The 22,354-nt window shown below is 41.2% G+C and overlaps 1 protein-coding gene across 4 annotated transcripts in view; it reads right to left on the bottom strand.

Annotated features, from left to right (window-relative positions):
* Window positions 1-22,354, bottom strand: part of FGGY (FGGY carbohydrate kinase domain containing) — a 540,059-nt gene that overhangs the window by 149,741 nt on the left and 367,964 nt on the right. For all 4 annotated transcript variants that reach the window (XM_075556875.1, XM_075556868.1, XM_075556883.1 and 1 more), the window contains one exon: window positions 4,395-4,456. In XM_075556875.1, coding sequence (XP_075412990.1) covers window positions 4,395-4,456 — 62 coding nt within the window. The remainder of the gene's footprint in view (window positions 1-4,394; window positions 4,457-22,354) is intronic.

The raw sequence follows: 22,354 nt of genomic DNA, 5'->3' as shown, positions 1-22,354 counted from the left end.
ACAGGCTGGTGTGCTTCTTCCATGTGGGCTTTGCTGCTTCTTAGCAAGGGGAGCAAAGCAATGAAGTCCCCAGGGAATACCAAAAATAGACTTTGGGGCTAGAGCATGGCACCCCATCAGACATGACTGGAAAACACTCATAAAGGTCAATAAAGGTCAACAAACAGACCTGGAACTATTTATAGGCCTTTCTCTTTTTTATCATTGTTGTTATTTTGGTTTTTAAATTTTTAAAAATCATTTTATTGGGGGATCATACAACTCTTATCACAATCTATACATACATCAATTGTGTCAAGCATATTTGTACATTCATCGCCCTCATCATTCTCAAAACATTTGCTCTCCACTTAAGCCCCTGGCATCAGCTCCTCAATTATTTTGTTTTTTTGTTTGTTTTCTTTTGTTGTTTTGTTTTTCTCTGCCTTGTTTTTGTGCTTATTATTATCTCTACATGTCTTTCTAGATTAGATAGGCAGGATAAACAATCTAGAGAAGAAAACAATAGGATCAGTGGTTCTGGGGGGACATGGGAGAGGAGGAGGCGGAGGAAAAAAGGGGGTGTCAGCCTGTGTGATCATGAGGTGTCGAAGGGATCAGGTTTCAGGTGTCAACAAAGGAAAAATATCATTGTGTGCCCGCCTTCCCGATATGATCACTGAGGACAAATGTGGGCATAAGCAAGTGTGGTGAAGAAAGCTGATGGTGCCCGGGTATCAAAAGACACATTTCTTTTGGTCTTAAAGGCTTGAAGGTAAACAAGTGGCCCAAGATATAGGTCTCTGAGGTCTTAAAGGCTTGAAGGTAAATAAGCGGCCATCTAGCTCAGGGGCAACAAAGCCCACATGGAAGAAGCACACCAGCCTGTGCGATCATGGGGTGTGGAAGGGATCAGGTTTCAGGCATCAAAGAACAAAAAAATTATATCATTATGTGCCCACCTTCCTGATATGATCGCTCAAGACAAATGAGTACATAAGCATATGTGGTGGAGAAAGCTGATGGTGTCCAGCTATCAAAAAATAAAGTGCCTGGGGTCATAAAGGCTTGAAGGTAAACAAGTGGCAATCTAGCACAGAAACATCAAAGCCCACACAGAAGAAGCACACCAGCTTGTGTGATCACGAGGTGTTGAAAGGATCAGGTTTCAAAGAACAAAATAATCATATCATTGTGAATGAGGGGGAGTGTGGGGTGGGGACCAAAAGCCCTTGTGTAGACAACTGGACATGTTCTTTCAGGAGGATCGTGGCCAGGAGTCAAACCAGTCAGGGTTCAGTGTAGCACTGATGAAACATAGAACTTTCCTCTAGTTCTTAAATGCTTCCTACCCACCAACTCCCCCCATCACGATCCCAATTCTACCTTACAAATCCGGCTATACCAGAAGATGTACACTGGTACAGACAGGAACTGGAAACACAGGGAATCCAGGACAGATGAACCTCTCAGACCAGTGGTGAGATTAGCTATATAGAGAGGGTGGAGGGAAGGTGGGGTAGAAAGGGGGAATGGATTATAAGGATCTACATATAACCTCCTCCCTGGGGGACGGACAATAGAAAAGAGGGTGAAGGGAGACATCGGGCAGTGTAAGAGATGACAAAATAATAATAATTCATAAATTATCAAGGGTTCATGAGGGAGAAGGAAATGGGGAGGGAGGGGAAAATGAGGAACTGATGCCAAGGGCTCAAGTAGAAAGCAAATATTTTGAGACTGATGATGGCAACAAATGTACAAATGTGCTTGACACAATGGATGGATGTATGGATTGTGATAAGCATTGTATGAATCCCAATAAAATGAATAAAAAGAAAGGGGGTGTCAATCAACCCAGGGAAAAGGGAACAAGTGATTTCAAATCAATGGTGAGGAGGGTATAGGATGCCTGGTGGGGCTTGATCAAGAGCCATGTAGCTGTAAGGAATTACTGAACCCTGAATGAAGGGCAAAAATGATACTGGGACAAGAGGAAAGTACAAGGAAATAGAGCAAAGAACTAGGAGGACATTTATAAAAGTCATTATCATTTTGGTTAAAGCTATCTTACTATGATCACACAGACTGGTGTGCTTCCTCCATGTGGTATTCTCAGTGCCTCAGATCAGGAGACACATGCTGGTGATGTATTCTAATACGTGAAATGATACGTTTGATCATTTGATTGGGGAAAGTAGTATTTGCCCAATTCACCAGTGTAAAGTCCCGATTTTTCCTTCAGTAATTAATACGCACTTGTGGGGAGATGTTTCTTGCCTGCAGTCGTTATTGCTGGGTGTTTGCCTAAGGATGGTTGTCTCTAACCATCATTTCCTCCACATTTATTTCTGAGAAGTCCACCAAGGGGATGAGCTGTGCTTTTGTTTTTATTTATCATTTTCCGATCTTTATTTATACCAGTACATTTTCACAGATGGTTATTTTATTCCTATTGTTATTATTTTTTTCTCTCTCAATGAGCTCAGATCCTTCGAGTTAGAGCCCAGGTCCTTAGACAATCTCTTTATGTGAAAATCTTTACTTTTTGGCACCACAAACTATTCATGTAGCTTTCCTGTTCCAACCCTGTATTGATCATTCCCCCCGCACTCCCTGCCCCCGAGTCCTGGCTGATTTTATCAGAGAAACGAGGGAATCACATTCAGAACCGAAGACGAGGCTGCTTCGATGGGAATATCGCTAGTAGTGTACCACTGCTTATGGGCTACTGAAGCTGAGCGAATGGGCTATTTACAGAAGCAGACCACCACACCTTTCTCCCAGGGAGCTACTGGTGGATCCAAACCACCAGACTTTCGGCTCACAGTGGAGCTCTCTCACCAACAAAGCAAAACCCAGTGCTCTCAAGTCGATTCCCACTCACAGCCACGCTCAGATGGGGTTCCCAAGGCCACAGATCTATATGGGACCAATAACTTCATCCTTCTCCTGGGGAGTGAATGGTGAATTTGAACGACTGACCTTGTCATTAACAGCTCGACACTTACTGGACAGCACCACCAGGGTTCTGTGTAAGATGGATACACATAGACAAATACACCTATCCAGAGTAACTTCTATTTATGTCCTTGTATACGTATTAAAAATTCACCAGTTCCTAATAAAACTTCTGAATTTCATCTCGTTCTAAGATTCATTTAGGCTCTCCTCATTTTCTTATTTGAAACCGGCACTACGAAACCTGGCTCGCATTACCCACAGTCCCCTTAATTAATTTGCTTAGGTCTAGTGAACACATACAATACTTTCCAAATGGCAAGCACATACTTCTATAAAAAATGTACTAATTAGAGTACAATATTTATATGTAGTTATTTTTATCTTTAGTAATATAGCAGGCTGTCAAAATACTCTTTTACATTACTTAGCCTAGTTCTTTTCTTTCCCAACCTCTTTAGTGTGATTATATTATTCATTTGTAATATGGTTAGGTATATTATTTACTATTTGTATTTCATTTTACACACACACACACACACACACACACACACACACACACCAGGGTATCCATTATCACTACCTATCTAACATTATCATGGAAGAGTCTGGGTTTTATGCTCAGAAAATCTTCGCATTCTCCTAATAGCCTATTTCATCCTTTCATCTTTCCAGCCTTTCCCTACCTGCTTCTGATACACAACCAATCTCAGTAAATTTCTGGTTTGATCTTCATGTATGGAATTTGCATAAATTAGTAGATAGAAACACATTGTTTTATATCTTTTTCTTTCTTATGTGAATGGGGCACATTGTTTACATTCCTTTACATGTAATCCACCCCCCTCCTTTTTTTTTACTTAACAATATAACCTGGGAATAAATCTATACTTATCCTTTAAAGCGACAAACTAAAAAGTATTGAATAATTTATCTAAAATTTTATACCTAATTAAGTCAAAACCATATCTTGTTGTTGAGTCATTGCTGACTCAGAGTGCCCAGAGGAGCCGGGTAGAATTACCCTATTTGGCTTTCAAGGCTGTAGTATTTATAGAAAGAGTTTTGGTGGTGCACTGATTAAGCATTTGGCTGCTAATCGAAAGGTGAATGGTTTGACCCCAACAACTACCTTCTGGGAGGAAACTATGGAAGTCTGTCCTGGATCATCTGGTTGACTAATTTAAAACAAAATATAGCCAGGCATTTCCATTGCCATAAAAACTAAAAATCAAACGAACAAAACCACCAGCTGCCCTATAAGATCGAGTTGAACTGGTTCAGAGGGATTTCAAGGCTGCAATCATCCCAGAAACAGATTGCTACCTTTCTCCCAGAGAGCTGCTGGCAGAATCTAAAAATGCTAACCATTAAAAATTGCTCAACTATGCCATGGGCACAGCCTTTATGCAGTCGTCTATGAAAGCTACACACGGAACAAAGAGGGCAGTTACCTGGCAGTGGCCTTGGCTTGTAGTTCGGGGAAGGCAGCATGGCCTTGCACCACGTGGTCTATCTGAAAAACAAGACAGAGCGGTCAGTTTTATAGTTCCTTGGTTCTATGTTGAAGCCAGGTATTGAAAAGTCTTTTTTCTTTCAACTCTTTGTCCCTCAGTTGCCCTGATGACCCACTGGTAGGTGTTTGACCGTGGACCTAAATGTGGGTGTTTGGAGGCCATGGGACGCTCTGAGAGAGAAAGATGTGGTATTCTGCTTATGTAAAGATCAAAGTCCTGGTACAAGGAAAAAATTATGAGAACGTCTTAGATACAATCAAGAAACTTGAGGGAATGAGCTGTTGGGCTCAGGATCATGATCTAGGGGACACCAAAGTCAAGTGGCACAGCAAAATTCATAAAACAATGTTCTACATCCTACTTTAGTGCGTACTTACCACCATGGCTTTCTTCCTAGTCCATCATAATCTGGATGAAAGCTGTCCAGCATTATAGCACAAAGCACATTCCCACCGACAGAGAGGTGATGGCTGCCTATGGGGTATCGGAATCAAACCCAAGTCTCTCCGATGGAAGGCGTTTTTCCTACCAATGTCCTCATGTGACTTTCTGCAGGTCATTTAGCTGCTACGACTCTCAATAACCTCCCTGGCTGTCAGAGTCCCTTTAAGACAGAATCACCGGTCCCTTTTGAAATTATAAGCAAAAGGTAATGAGATGTTAAATTAGAAAATAAATGGTGTTGTGGAGATATGGATTGATAATGAGAGTGGGATTAGAGACAAAGGGTCTTGGAAATCAGGTAGGTGTTGGTCCTTCTACTAGTGTGAGGGTCATAGATACCAGTGTTCTTTTGGGGAGCAATGGGAAAAGGGTACCTATTGCCTATGCAGCCAATGAAAGCCAAGCTCACTGGCTGGCAGTGGGAATACAAGGCACACGTATACTGTGTCCTCCCGTTGTATCATTTATCCAGATCCTTCACAATCATTAGCTCATGCCTGTCTCTTCTCTTTAGGTTCTTTTACAGCAAGGGGCCCATTATTCCCCTCTTTTCACTGCTGAGAACAATATTTGGCAACTTAAATGAATACATAAACCATATTTTAGAGAAAATAAAGCAGATTTAGTGACTGGTCTATTAGAGGCTACAAATAATTCCGAGTTAAAGCTGTCTTGAACATTTAGGTTTTAGTGACTACGGAGGAGCGATGTGGTTTCATAGAAAGAACGTGGCTTCGGGGACGGGCTGCCATGCTAACCTAGGGTGTGGACTATGCACTGTGCTGCCCTGACAAAATGACATGGCCTCTCTGGATCTCCATTTCTACAACGGTAACGGGGAAACAATCTCTGCTTTGCAGGGAAGGATTTAGTGAGTACCTGGTATATAGTGAACTTTCAGTTCATAAGTACTACCAAAAGAGGAAAAAGAGTTGACCAACTGAATTTTTTTTAAAGCCTCTGTTGGCTATGATCTACCCTGCTTAACGAAGAACAGGCCAGCTGGTCAAATAACTGAACATTCCTTCCAGTTACTTGGACTGTCCGTTCCTAGGGTTGGTCTCTGCTTATGTTCTTTTCTCTAACGAACCTAGCACAATAATGGAGTCTATCATCCCATTAGCAGTTACTTGTTCCTCAGGGAAATAACCAGTTTTAATCCAATGAATGTCCTTGCCAAGTGGTTGACTTAGAAATCTATGGACAGAGTCATTCGAATCCTATTTTCTTGCTTCCTATATTTTCTTAGAGGTCAGTCCTAAGGGCAGGCAGAAAAACCTAAAACACTGTTTCCAGGGCTTCTTCAAATGGCTTCCAGGTCCAAATCAGGAAGGAAATGCTACATTGCTATACATCTCCAAGGCTGGGTGCTTAGGCCCTTCCGTATCACAGCAGTGTCTGTATTTGGAGCCTGGGAGGATAGATACGCAATGCAGCCTGGGAGGATAGATATGCAATACACAGAGAACATGTAGTCTGTGGTAGCATCTGGCCCACAGATGCATTTTATTTGGTCTTATCATGGTTGCTTTTCTTTATTTTTCTTTTTACAATGGAGGCAAAATTTTAAACTTGGAATAATTCACTTGAACTTAGATTCTGGTTTCTCTTGGTCAACCGGAAAAAGTGGAAAACACTGGACCACCCATGCTCCATCAAGACAGCAATCAGCTGGACCTGAGTGATTAGCAGTCCCTCAGATAGGCATGTGTTTCCCAGTTAGTGAGAAGACTCCGTGCCCGCTATTGTTCCCAGGCAGCAGACTCAAGTTCTAGCAATATTTCAGCATGATCGCATTGAAGCGTCACCTGTATGAGAGAGCTACTTCCCCATGACTAGCTCTGTCAAAGAAGGGAGGACGAAATTCAGTCCCCAAGTACTGTGAGCTTCAAGACAAGTTTCTTCATGGAAAAAAAGGAATATATATATATATATATATATATATATATATATATATATATATATATATATATATATATATATATATATATATAAAATATTTTTTTCTTACTCTGTTTATCTGTTTGAGCGATCAAACACCTACTTGTTTAGGCCATTTAGTTCTGGCCTAGGGTGGGCCAAGACCCTTCCCTCTTCGGTACCTCTTGAAAAAGAAGTAATAAGACGAGACCATGCCAACTCTATCTCTAAAATATTGAATACAGTGATAGCACAAATAACAAATATGTTTATAAAATCACACAAAATGCTGGGTGGAGATAACAGAAACAATGGTTAGAGCAGATGAGAAAAACATGTCACAAAAGCAAACCTAAACTGGAAAATGCTCCTAAGGGCCAGAAAACGATCCCTGAACTAACTACAAGCTTTTCTCTTGTGAAGTGTTTTGTTCTTTGTCAGTGGTTTATTTTTGTTGTTTTGTTGTCTGGTTGTATACTGTTGCTTTGTTTTCCTCTGTCTTGTTTTTGTGCATGTTAGTGTCTCCACTGGTCTGTCTGAATAGGACAGGCTGGATGAACTATCTGGAGGAAAAACAACGGGACCGACAGTTCCGGGGGGACTTGGGGTGGGGGGGTAGGAGGGGTAAGGAAGTGGTGTTAACAAACACAGGGACAAGGGAAAACCATGGGAACCAAAATGGTAGAGAGGGGGGAGTGGCAGGCCTGGTGGGAAATGATCAAGGGTAAGGTTGCTTAGAGAAGAGATATACTCTAGCCCAGGTGGTGACGAAGCATGGTAGTAGGGCAGGAGGAAAGTCCAGGGAGATGGAGGAAAGAGCTAGGAGTCAAAGGGCATTTATGGAGGTCTAGACAAAGACATGTACATGCAAATATATATAGGAGGACGGGAAAATAGATCTATGTGTCTATATTTATAGGTTAAGTATTAAGGTGGCGGAAGGACCTTGGGCCTCTACTCAAACACTCCCTCAATGCATGAATACTTTCTTTTATTAAATTGGAACTCTATGATGCTCACTCTCCCGACACAACTGCTGGAGCCAAAGTGGGTGAACAAGCAAATGTGGTAAAGAAAGCTGATGGTGCCCGGCTGTCAAAAGAGATAGTGACTGGGGTCTTAAAGGCTTGAAGATAAACAAGCAGCCATCTAGCTCAGAAGCAACAAAGTCCACATGGAAGAACACACCAACCTGTGTGATCGAGTGGTCCCGAAGGGATCAGTTATCGGGCATCAAAGAACAAAAAATCATATCATTGAGTGCACATCTCCATGATAGGATCGCTGAAGACAAATGGGTGCATAAGCAAATGTGGTGAAGAAAGCTGATGGTGCCTGGCTATCAAAAAGATAGTGTCTGGGGTCTTAAAGGCTTGAAGGTGAACAAGCAGCCATCTAGCTCAGAAGCAAAAAAGCCCACATGGAAGAAGCACACCGGCCAGTGCGATCACAAGGTGCCAAAGGGACCAGGTATAAGGCAATATGCAAAAAAAAAAAAAAGATATATGTGTGATATATATGTGTGTGTGTGTGTGTGTGTGTGTGTGTATATATATATATATATATATATGCGCCATATTGAATGAAGGGGGAAGTGCAGAGTGGAGACCCAAGGCCCAAGTGTCGGCCAATGGAGATCCCCTCATAGAGGCGTTTAGGAGAGGAGATGGGTTAATTAGCGTGCGAGGTAGTACCGATGAAGAACACAGCTTTCCCCCAGATCCTGGATGCTTTCTCCCCCAACTACCATGATCCGAATTCTGCCTTGCTGGGCTGGAAAGGGCAGATGTTGTAAACTGGTACATATGAGGGCTGGAGGCACAGGGAATCCAGGGTGGATGATACCTTCAGGACCAAGGTTGTGAGGGGCGATGCTGGGAGAGTGGAGGGTGAGTGGGTTGGAAAGGGGGAACTGATTACAAGGATCCACATGTGACCTCCTCCCTGGGAGAGGGATGGCAGAGAAGGGGTGGAAGGGAGACTCCGGATAGGGCAAGATATGACAAAATAACGATGTAAAAATTACCAAGGGCACATGAGGGAGGGGGGAGCGGGAAGGGAGGGGAAAAAAAAGAGGACCTGATGCAAAGGGCTTAAGTGGAGAGCAAATGCTTTGAGAATGATTGGGGCAGGGAATGTATGGATGTGCTTTATACAATTGATGTATGTATATGTATGGATTGTGATAAGAGTTGTATGAGTCCCTAATAAAATGTAAAAAAAAAAAAAAAGAGGAGGAAAAAATGATTGGGGCAAAGACTGTACAGATGTACTTTATACAATTGATGTATGTATATGTATGGACTGTGATAAGAGTTGTATGAGCCCCTAATAAATTGTTTTAAAAAAAAGCAAACCTAAATTACTGGTACATTTAAGAATTTTAGGGTCTCTGATCAGTTTGCTAGGATAAGGGCATCTTATTCCATGATGGGCTTTTTCTCTAAGGTCAGGCTTCTGTCTGGAGATTATCTTTTACTTTATCTTGAAGAGGCAGTAAAGATGTCATTGGGGCTCAGAGGAATGTACCTCACTTGTCACAACAGCCTTCTTTTCATTCAAATTGACCTTTAACCTCAATTTCTTCATCTGAACAGTTTAAACTCTTGACTTGTATTCTTTCTGCTCTCAGATTTGGAACACTTTACCTGATATTTTAAAAAAGTTGTACTGTGAATTAGGTGGGGATGTACATTTCAGATCATCATTTCTGCATTCTACAGTTAAAATAACTTAGCAATCTTTTTGTTAGCTGTTTTTTTCTAAATCAGCCTGAGAGTCTCAAGAAATTCTAAGGAAAGAAGAAAACTCAACCTAGACAATTCCTTTCATGTGGTTGAAGAGCATGTCAACACTGAGGAAGAGAAGCAAACACCTTCCAAAGAGAATAGTAAGTACGGTTTTGTTTGTTTGCTTCTATGGGCTTCTGTTTCCTGCTTTTAGTTAGTTTGTTTTCATTTTGTCTTTGCTTGTTTGCTGCTTGGTTTGTTGTTGTTGGTGACGTAGTTGGTCTAATGGGGTTTGATTCTGTCATAAGATGACCACCAAAGTAAACCTGAGTTGTGCATAGCCCATGGACAAGCAGATGGATTCTGGATTCCCAGTTAACTCTCGCCCCAATCCAAGAACAGTTAGCTCTGACAACATGGCCCTGCTCCAGAATCACCCTCATGAAATGATCACTGAAGACAGGAGTGCTACAGCACAGTGTGGTGAAGAAAACAGATGGTGTCCGGCTATGAATCTCAATAGTGTCTGGGGTCTTAAAGGGTTGTATTCAAACAAGCAGCCAGCTAAGTAAGGAGTCAACTATATCCATATGGAAGAAGCACACTAGCTTGTGTGATCCAAACATTACAATACTAAAATTCAAATTTGATGAAAAGTATCAGAGCTTAAATTGTGAACACCCAATTTGTAGAAGGCTATGGAGACCAAACCCATCAGATTAAGCCATTGGCAGGTCTCCTCTAGCCACAGGTAAGGGTCTCAAACAGTTTTTCTATCAAATAGACATTAGTGCAGTCTTGATTATGCTGGCTTGAACTTGATACTTGATCACTTACCCTTCCCTTTCACCCAACCAGATTTTGTAATAGGTGCAAGTATTTCTTCCTTGTTGTATGACAAAAATTTCTTCCTTAGCTTTTAAAAATATTAATGGTGGTCTTTTTTTCCTTACTCATCATTTTAATTTTTATCTTTGTATTATTATTATTTTATCCTTACCACTTTATTTTGTTTTTTTAATTATTTTGGTTGGATTTTCCAGTTTGTGAAGCACAGAAGGAGTGGATGCATGGAGATAATAACTGATGCAAGGGCTGATAGGGGCTGCGGTGGTGGGGAGTGGGAGACAGGGAGATGAGGAGATTTGGGAGTAAACAATGCATGAAGGAGGGGGCACTAGAACTGATTGTGATTACACAGGTTTTAATTTGTCCAGGTGGTATCTGCGTGTGTGTGTGGGGGGGGGGGGCAGGGGATGCACGGGCATGAGTGTGCATGGGAGTACACAACTCATTTTAAAAAGGATTTGACTGGGGGGAGGGAAATGCTCTAAAATTGATTGTGGTAATTATTGTACAAGTCTTCTTGATATGAGTAACTATTGAATTGTATGACATGTGGATTATGTTCCAATAAAACTGCAAAGGAAAAGAACTGTGTTTCAGCATTGAAGAGTCTGTAAGAGAAGCAAATACGTTCCAAAGAGAATATTAAAAAAATTGTTTAAACTTTATTAGTTTTTCATAGGATAACTATACTTATAAATAGATAAATTATTACTTAACATCTGGCTTATTTTAATCTGTTTCACTCATTGCTAGAACTTGGTGGCTTTGTCTAGTTTAAAAACTTGTTAATGTGATTATTTTTCAATGAAGATAACTTATTAGATATCATTCTAAAACCTTGAGATATAAAAACAAATAAATGGTCGGCAATTGACAGATATGGAAACTACAGTGGAATGAGTAAGGAATGAAAATAGACAATGAGGATGGAGAAGTAAGAAGTGAGGCAAAGTGGACCACAGAAAACGGTTTAGCATTTTATTACCATTGCCATGAGAAGACACAGAAGAGTCTGAATCAAGATAGCACAGCAAGGATAGTTACTTAAAAATACAATTATGTAGGGGCTCTTCTACGAAGAGTTTATACCACAGAAATTCCCTTAAAGATAGCTAGCAATTTAAATGCTAATCAAAACATACCAGTTAATTATGCAATGACACAGGAAACTGATCATTGGAAGCTAGAAATAAGAGAATAATGCACAGATGGGATAGAAGAAGGGAAAAAAAAGGATGTTTCCTAATTTTACAAATTTTGACCTGAAGGCAAACCCTAATCAGAGCCATAAAACCATACATTAGCCAAACTTACTGTTTAAGAACTGAGCAATCAGAGTTCAATGCAACATCAACAGTAATTAAAAAACAACAACAAAACAACAAATCAAACCATTGAGTTGATTCAGAACCATAGTAATCTTATATAATGTTTCTGAGGCTGGAAATCTTTATGGAGCAGATTGTCTCATCTTTCTGCCAGTGAGCAGCTAGCTGGTGGATTTGAATTTATGGTCAGGGCCTAATATATGGTCAGGGCCTAAAACGTACCTAACACCAGGACTCAGCACAATCAGAGCAGCTAGACAATGAGAGTGCAGGGTAAGGACATGGGAAATGAGAAATTCATCTAAATGGATCCCCAGTGGTACTTAGAAATGCTCCTTAACTCTGGTATGGTACATGCACATGCTACAGATATACTAGCAAAACTTAAAATGACCAATGACTCAACAGAGATTTCCATGTGTGCCCACTACCAGAAATACAAAATCTGGAGTTTTTAAAATTCAATTCAAGTAAACTATCAATCATCTAAATAATAATAATAACAACAATAATAATACTCTTTAGAGGAAGCTAAAATAATCCCGAGACTATAGAATACGTCACAATGCCTAATGTATGATCTAAAATTACTATACATGTGAAGTAGCAGAGAGACAGCGTTCATACTTTAGAGAAAAGCTAAACTGAAGACACTGAGCCTGAGGTTACACAGATGTTAGAATTTTAAGACAAAGATTTTTAACTAGGAAGTTCCAAAACTGATTTTGGTAATGATTGTACAATTAAAAAAAATTTTAAATCATTTTATTGGTCTCTTACAGCTCTTACAACATTACAGACATAAATTGTATCAAACATATTTGCGCATATGTTGCCATCATTGTTTCCAAAACATTTTCTACGTCAGCCCTTGTTATAAGCTTCTATTTTTCCCGTCCCTCCCCCACCTTCCCAACCTCATGAATCCTTTTTCAATTATATATTGATATTGTTGTTTCCTATCTTACACTGTTCATTGTATCCCTTCACTCACATTTCTGTTATTCGTCCCCTTCATGGGGGGGAGCACATATATCTAATCTTGTGATGGGTTCCCCCTTTCTCACTCTTCTCCCTTCCTGACCATGCCCCTACCCTCATGATATTGGTACTCCCATTGCTGTTCCTGAGGGCTTTATTTGTCCTGAATTCCATGTGTCAAGAGTTCTTATCTGTACCAATGTGTTTTCTCCGGTCTAGCCAGATTTCTAAGTTAGAACTGGGTCATGGTAGTGAGCGGTGGTGGTGGTGGGAGAAATGTATTCAGGAACTAGAGGAATGGTGTGTAATTTGTTGGCGCTATACTATACCTTGGTTATATCAGCCCTTCCTTATACCACTTCTGTGGGGGGATGTCCAATTGTCTACAGATGGGCTTTGGGTTACCACTCCAATCCCCCCTCTTTCGCATCCACATAGTTGTTTGTTTTGGATCTTTTGATACTTGATGCCTGATCCTATCGGCAACTCATGATCACATGCAGGTGTGCTTTTTCCATCCTGCTAGATGGCTGCTTGTTTAACTTCAAGACTTTAAGACCCCAAATGCTATATAGTTTCATAGCTGGGCACTATCTGTTCTCTTCACATTTGCTTATGCACCCATTTTGTTTTCAGCGATTATTTTGGGAAGGTGAGAATCAGAGTGTCAAGTTATCAGAACAAAGTGTTCTGTGTTAAAGGAAGCCTTAACTAGAGACCCAAAGTCCATCTGCTATCTTAATACTTACCATATAAATATAAGTACTTTGGCCTGTATCTCTTTCATTATAAATAGATATATCATTCCATGGATATATGCCTATAGGTACAGTTCGGTAAGTATCTTTTGCCTCCTCCTGCTTTCCTCTATTTCCTTTCACCTTCCTCCTGTCCCACTATCATGCTCACTCTCCATTTGGAGCTCAGTAATTCCTCTCAGATACATTGCATTTGAATCAACCCCACCAGGCATTATACATTCTCCTCGCCAACAATTTTAGATCTCATGTTGATCCCTTATCCCTGAATTTGTACAATTCTTCTTGATGTGATTGAACAATTAAATTATATGCCAATAAAATTGCTGTGGAAAACATAATACTTTAACAAGGAAGTTCAATGCTTAAATATATAAAGAAAAATATACCTATAGTCAAGAAACAGAAAACTTCAACAAAGAAATAAAACTACAAATAATAATTATTACACTGAAAAAGATCATAACTGAGATAAATATTCAATTGATGGGTCTAACGTCTGATTGGATATAACAGAAATGATTCAATGAACTTCAGAAGAGAGTGAGAGAGAGAGACAGAGAGAGAGAGACAGGAAGAGACAGAGAGAGAGACAGAGAGAGAGAGACACACAGAGAGAGAGATTTAAAACAAAGTAACAGAGCCCTTCAGACACTTGAAGAACATTAGCTGACATGTGTAAGCAGAGCTGCTGAAGGGGAAAAGAGAGAGAATATGACAGGACAGTAAATGCTGAAAATATTCTAAACCTGGTGCAGGTTGTCAATTTATAAATTTAGGAAGCTGAAAACACCCTGAAAGGATAAACCCAAATAAATCTACACTTGACCACGTCATAATAAAAACTCAAGAGTCAGAAAGAGTCTGGGAAGCAGCTAGAGAAAACACGGATGATGGCTACTTGCTCAGTAAGACAAACAACGGTGGGAATACAATCTAGTGGCCTTTTTAAGAGCTGAGAGGAACGTGGATGGTGTCATGGCCATGCATTGGGCTGTGATCTGCAAGGCTAGCAGTTGCACACTGCGAGCACAGAGAGAGAAAGACAAGGCTTTCCACTCCTGTGTACAGTTGTCCTCTCGTAAACTCAAGGAGTTTATAGGGTCACTATGGATCAGTAGTGATTCAGTGGGAGTGAATTTGGTTTTGAATGTTTTAGGTGCTGAGGAGAAAAAATGTCAATTAAGAAATCTATATTGTACTTGTCCTTTTGTACTTGCCTTACTTTGATCCACTGAGGTAAGCTTAAAAAGCAAAAGGGGCATAGGGGAAAATGCATACATTCCTGGGATGAGGTTCAGGTCTTATGACAGGGGCCAGACCCAATCCAGGATACATATGGAAGACAACCAAAAAGAAGGGGAATAGAAAAAAAAAAGACATGGTTAGTAGGGGGACAGAGCACTAATTCATCCAAGGGGAAGGGATCATTTATATCTCCACAGCAGAGGGAGAGAGGGACCAGACTTCAACCCGGTGTGCCAAGACATGCATCAGCATACCAGTATGAAGCAGTGAATCAATAGAGAGGTCTGTGGGACTGGCCTAAATCCCAGCTAAGTGGAAATCCCCCCCCCCCTCCAACCTGAGAAGATGCACTTCAGAGAGCAGCACTGAAACTACAGCTCAGGCAGAGGGACATATCCGATCAGAACACACAGCAGCAAATGTAGAGGGAAGGAGAAAGAATGGAACACATCCCAACCCACCAAGCCCCGAGGGCGATATTCCTGCTCAGAGCAGCCAATGCACAGAGAGCACCATAGGACCCACCCCACTAGGATATATGACAGCCCTCACTGATCCATAGAATCACGGGGACAACATTGGAGACACAGTGTGGGAATTGTGCTCAAGCTGACCCCACCACACTAAGCTCATGCAAAGGAGCAGCAAGGGGACAAAGCAATGACGTTCCCCGAGGAATACCAAAAATAGACTTTGGGGCCAGGGCGTGGCACCCCATCAGACTCCATAGGAAAACACTCATAAAGGTCAATAAACAGACCTTGAACTATCTGTAGACTTTTCTTTTTTGCTCTTAGTTTTTGTTTGCTGCTGTTGTTTTCTATTCTTTTGCTTTTCGTGTGTGTGTGCTTATTATTGTTTTTGCATGTCTTTCTAGATAAGATAGGCAGGATAAACAATCTGGAGGGAGAAAACAACAGAACCGAAGGTCCCAGGGGGACACAGGAAAGGAGGAGGTGGGGAAAAGGAAGAGGGGTGCTAACAAACCCACAGACAAGGGAACAAGTGAAAATTGATCATAAGGAGAGTGTGGAATGCCTGGTGAAGCTTGATCAAGGGCAATGTAACCAAGAGGAATTACAGAAACACGAATGAAGGTCGAACATGATAGTGGGACAAGAGGAAAGTAAAAAAGGAAATAGAGGAAAGAACTAGGAGACAAATTATATTTATAGATGTCTAAATACATGCATGTACATATGTAAATTTATTTACATATAATGATAGGGAAATAGATCTATGGACATATATTTATATATTAAGTATTAAGGTAGCAGATGGATATTGGGCCTCTACTCAAGTACTCCCTCAATGCAATAACACTTTGTTCTAATAACCCAGAATTCTGTGATGCTCATCTTGCTGACATGATCGCTGAAGACAAAATGGGTTCATAAGCAAATGTGGTGGAGAAAGCTGATGGTGCCTGGCTATCAAAAGATATAGCATCTGGGGTCTTAAAGGCTTGAAGGTAAACAAGCGGCCATCCAGCTCAGAAGCAACAAAGCCCACATGGAAGAAGTACACCAGCATGTGCGATCACAAGATGTCTAAGGGATCAGGTATCAGAACAAAACATCTTATCATAGTGAATAAGGGGGGCGCGAGTGTGCGTGCGATTAGACCAGCTATCCCGCATCAAGCTACATCTGAAATGAGGCATGCGGATGAAAACAAAAGAAAGCGATATATACAAAGCATGGGATTGGGTGGACAACAGTCTGAGGGACAGAGAATATTCAAAGCTTGGTTTTTATACTCTTCTTACAAGGGATTGGTTACAATACAAACATCAAAAAATGTAAAAAACATTCTTAAACTTTTATCTATGCAAATGTTACTTAACTAGTCACATTTTCTTAATATTTGAATAATAAAAACACTATGTTCTAAGACAATCACACAGATATGCAAGATTCAAAAGAATTTTAAAGAGGTCATAAATAACTGAGTTATCTCTCAATGTTTTTAGCTGCAAGGTCATAAATAAATTATTTTGCAATGCTTTTGTCTGCAAAGACACAGAGGCACAGGGGACTAATTGGTCACCCCTCAAGAAACACCTGGATCAGCCGAGGCCTCCTACAGGAGTGCAGGGTGGAGACCCAAAGCCCATTTGTAGGCCACTGGACATCCCCATACAGAAGGGTCTCTGGGAAGAGATAAGCCAGTCACGGTGCAATGTAGCAATGATGAAAAATACAATTTCCCTCTATCTCCTAAATGCTTCCTACCACCCCACACCCCACTCACCCACTATCATGATCCAAATTCTCCCTTGCAAATCTGGCTAGACCAGAGGATGTACACTGGTACAGATAGGAACTGGAAACACAGGAAATCCAGGGCGGATGATCCCTTCAGGACCAGTGGTGTTAGTGGTCATACTGGGAGCATAGAAGGAGGGTGGGTTGGAAAGAGGGAACCGATTACAAGGATCTACATGTGACCTCCTCCCTGGGAGACGGACAACAGAAAAGTGGGTGAAGGGAGACGTCGGACAGGGCAAGATATGACAAAATAATAATTTATAAATTATCAAGGGCTCATGAGGTAGGGGGGAGCGGGGAGGGCGGGGAAGAATGAGGAGCTGATGCCAGGGGCTTAGTTGGAGAGCAAATGTTTTGAGAACGATGAGGGCAATGAATGTACAAATGCACTTTACACAATTGATGCATGTATATGTATGGATTGTGATAAGAGTTGTATGAGCCCCTGATAAAATGATTTTTTTAAACTAAAGCAACTAGTTGCCATTGCGTCCACGCCAGCATTAGGTGGCCTCGTGTTTTGCAAAGCAGAAGGGCGCTCCTTAGGGTTTTCCCAGCTATGGTTTTCCTGGAGCAAATTCCTAAGCCTATCTCCGGGGCGTCAGCGGTGGGTTCAAATCACTAACCTCTTGGGTAGTAGGGAAATTCCTAAACTTTTGGGAAGTAATTTAGTACATAAGTGCTTACACCATATATCAATGTTATACATATAAGAATGACAACACAAACAACCGGGGGTCGGCGGGTGCTGGCAAATGAAACTAGACCATGGCGTGCTTTTGCACATTTTAAATACAGAAATACAATCTTCACGCTAACAGAATGAAAAGTTAAAGATGCTTGCTAGTAAGACAGTCATTCTAACTTAATGCAAAAGAGAAAGTAAATAAAGTGGATTTTTGAAAATTGAAAAATACTCAGTCACTCTTATAGAAGGCAATATAGGAGGGATAGGGAAAGAAAGTAAACAACAAAAGCAACCACAGAAAGTAAATAGCAACATGGACTCCCTGGGTCCAAGCACATCTGTCTTTACACTCAATGTAAATAAACATTAGAAATACAAGAGAGATATTTTAAGACTGGGTAAAAGAAAAGCAAGACCAAATATACTTTGCATATGTCAGGATGGAAACAGCAGTGGTTTGATCACTGGTACTGAGAATCAGAGAAAAAGAAAAACACACAGGCTACAGATATATTTTATGTGAGGAACTAAAAGAGTGTTCCAATCAAATGGATATCAGGGAGAGGGAAAACTCCCTGCTACTGAGTCAAGTCTGGCTCATAGACACCTCTGAGGACTTATGAATAAAACTGCCCAGTGTTTTTTTTTTTTTTTAAGAACAAATCCTTACAGGAGTGTGTTAGTCTTGGTAGAGAAATAAATTCATAGAGGTACATATATCAATAAGAAAGAGCTTTATATACAAGAGCAATTGAACATTGGGGAAACTCCCAGCTCAGGCCAGATCAAGTCCATCTGTCTGATATTAGCCCAGATGTCCGATACCAATATCGGACTCTTCAGACTCACAAAACACATGCAATGATACTGAATACAGGAAGATCACAGGCCATGGAGTGGGAAGTCTTGTGGATCCAGTGGTAGTGTAAGCATCTCAACACCTGCAGGAGTCTTCATGTGACTTCTCCAGCTCAGGGCACTATCGTAGTTCCATGTGTCTTGTCAGTAGAGGATCTCCCAGGGAGTTAACAGAGAGAGAGAGTGTGTCTCCCACTTCCCAGGAGGAATACAGGAGTTGCAAGAATCTTCAGGGGAAGTCCATGCCCACGCAGAGGCCTTATTGGCTATAAAATGATTGACATGCTAGACTCCACCCCTAAACTCTTAATCCTCTCAAATTGACAGCAGATTATATAACTATCACAAGGAGTAGAAATCCACATCATTTCCTGTAGCAAGCTGGTGGTTCAAAACAGCTAACCTTCTGATTAGCAGTCTAACATGCAACCCATTATCCCACCAGAGCTCCTATAGAGAACAAGGAAAGAAGGAGCCAAGAGATAGACGGTGCTTGCTGTTGTTTGTAACTTGTTGCCATCAAGTTAGTTCCAACTCGTAGCAAACTTACACACAAAAGAATAAGATATGGCCCAGTGCTCCATCATCCTCACAAATTTTCTTATCCTTGAGTCCAAGGTTGCCGCCATGGGGTCAATCCATCTCTTGGAGAGCCTTCCTCTTTTTCGCTGCTCCTGTACTTTAGCACGCACGGTGATGTCCTTCTCCAATGGTTGGCCTTGTCTAACAACATGTCCAGAGTCTGCCTTCTAGGAGCACTCTGGCTGAACATCTTCCAGACAGATCGGGGTGGGTTGTCCTTTTAGCAGTCAAGGTGCTCTCATCACTCTTTCCCAGCACCACCATTCAAATGCATCAGGTCTTCTTGGATCTTTGTGGCAGTTACATAATCTCCTGTCAATTTATGAAGGCATGGAGTCTAGGCTGTCAATCAGATCATAGCCAATAATGCCTCTGTGTGGGCATGGCCTTCTCCTGAGTATTCTGGGAACTCCTCTCTTCCTCCCTGGAGGTGGGACACAGAGACCCACTCCCTGCAAGTCATTCCTGTTGACAAGCCACATGCAGCTACACTGATCAAGCCAGAGCCCTGATGCTGGAGGAGCCATGTGGAGACCCACACCAGCACTGAGAGGCTTCTACTACCACTGGAACCACAAGACTTTCTACCCAATGGCCTGCGATCTTCCTGCATTCTCCATGAGTCTAAAGAGGAATTTATGGACTAAAATAGACATATGGGCTAATATAGGACTTCTGGACTTGATCCAGAATTTATGCACTATTATTAACATATGAGGTAATAGCAGATTTATGGACTTAGCCTGAACTGGGTTATTGATGTTTTCTTAATGTACAACTGCTGTTTGATATAAAGTTCTCTCTTACACACAAATGAGTGTCTCTGGATTTGTTTCTCTAGTCAACCAGGACTAACACAGGTGGATTCTAGCCTGCTAATCAGGTCATAGCCAACCATGTCTCTGTGTGGGCACTGCCTTCTCCTGAGGATTCTTGGAACTCCTATCTTCCTCCCTGGAGGAAGAACACACACTCTGTTTTGTCTACCTGCTGACAAGCCACATGGGGCAATACTGATAGTAGCTCTGGAACTGGAGGAGCCATGTGAAGACCCATGCCAGCACTGAGATGCTTCCATAGCCCCTGGATCCACAAGACTTTCAATCCACTGGCCTGCCTGTGATCTTCTGCATTCTCTATCATTGCATGTGTTGCAAGAGTCTGAAGAGGAATTTATAGACTGGTATTGGACATTTGGGTTAATATCTGACTTATGAACTTGATCTGAACTTGGCTGGGGCATTTTCTTAATATGCAATTGCTCTTTGATATAAAGTTATCCCTTATACATCTCTGAGTGCCAATGACTTTGTTTCTCGAGTCTACCTGGACTAACACAGTCTTCTTTATTCAGTGTCCAACTTTTACATGCATATAAGGTAAATTAAAATACCACGGCTTGGGTCAGGCATACCTCAGTCCTCAAAGTAACCTCCTTGCTTTTCACTACTCTAACAAGATCTTGAGCAGCAGGCTGTTGTTCAGATGATGATAAAAGATGGAGGATCCCTTCTGGAAGTACGAAAGTTAATGCAGTCATACAATCCAACATCATCCTGCACATCACCTTGTGCACTGGGCTGCTCAACTATCAGAGGCAATTCGACTCTAATAGGATTGATGTGAGTCAGAATCGACTCAATAGCACTGTGTGGTTTTTGGAGTCTCATCCTGCTTCTGTGAGTGTCATCCACAAAGGCCTCTTGGCTGCCCTTGTAATGTCCCAGGAAAGAACCCCTCTCAGAACCTTTACACTGGCTATTCCTTTGGTTTGTATGCTTTTCCACAAGATTTCCAGATTTCCTTCCCTTCCTCAAAGGCTTTGCCCAAATGTCACATCATTGAGAACTTACCACATATACTTGAGTATAAGCCGTCCTGAATATAAGCCGAGGCACCTAATTTAACCACAAAAATGCATTAAAAATGTGTTGAAAAACTCGGCTTACACATGAGTATATACAGTATTTGAAATGGGAAACAGACCACCTAAATTCGTAAGCCACCTCCTCTATTATTTTTAATAGCATATCATAAGGTTGGTTTGCTTTTTGGATACAATACTTAAAGTTGATTTCTTTACCTTTTGCTTTTTGTTGTTGTTGGTCTTTACCTACTTGACAATACCTGTGACTGTGTTTGAGTGTTTGAGAGGAGGGAGCTGTTTGGTTTTTCAGAACAGTGCTTGGAACAGAGCATGTACTCAATAGACACTAGTTGTAAAACTAAATGCCACTTTACCTAGTTTAGACTTTATTTTATAGACAAATGGAGAATTATTAAGAATGATAGGGTCATAGATGTGCTTTACAAAGGTTTCTTTATGGTAGTTCAAGAGAGGGATTAGAGGGGGCAAATATTAGAGGCATGGAGCCCATTAGGAAGCTGGGCAAGAATCCAGGTGAGTATAGAAAAATATAGTGAAGGCAGAGCAGAAAGGAGGGTACAAGGAGCCCCTTGGTTATGCGCAGTTGGTCTTCACAGCCTTGGAGATATTCCAATTAGCTAGTGTGAAATGCTGGGGCCTGACATAATGTAGATCTTATTGATAGTGCCACTCACACATTATTCTCTTCTTGGTTTTACCAAGCCCGCAAACTGTATTTGCTTCAATATACTTAAAAAAAAAAAAGCCAAATTAACCAATAAGAACAGCTTCTCAAGGAAGTCTACAAGAGAAATGTAAGAAGAATCAGGTAGCCTCACAAAAGTCAGGTTTGGTTCTGGAAAGATCCGGGCCTTCCGTGAATGATTTGGGCTTGAATCATGGTACTGCCATCTATAACTACAAACCCTTGAACAAGTTATCTCACCGGGCTCAGCCTACGTCTTCACTAGCAAATTGACCCAGCAACACTGACCGCACAGGCATGCTGTGTGAAAATTAGATATCGTAATGAACCTTAATCGACTGAAGAGTGCTGGGCACAGAACAAGTAATGACAGCCCTATCTTCCTGGTGGTATCTCGGGGTGATGCATACAGTGAACAGGCTCTGTTGTCAACGGAAAGATTAGAGGTTTGGATCTATCCATTGGTGCCTTGGAAGAGAAGTTGATGGTGCACCTTTTTAAAAAAGCTGCCATTGAAAAGACTATGAACCAAATACACACAGGGTCACCATGGGTCAGAGACTACTCCATGACAACTAGTTTTGGAATCTCTCCAGAAGGCAGAAAGGGGTAGTATAATATAGTTTTACATGCTACAATAAACTATAATGACCAATTAGTGTTTCCAGC

This window comes from Tenrec ecaudatus, chromosome 1 (genome assembly GCF_050624435.1).
Source record: "Tenrec ecaudatus isolate mTenEca1 chromosome 1, mTenEca1.hap1, whole genome shotgun sequence".
NCBI classification, from domain to species: domain Eukaryota; kingdom Metazoa; phylum Chordata; class Mammalia; order Afrosoricida; family Tenrecidae; genus Tenrec; species Tenrec ecaudatus.
This window is presented reverse-complemented; position numbering and strand designations above follow the sequence as displayed.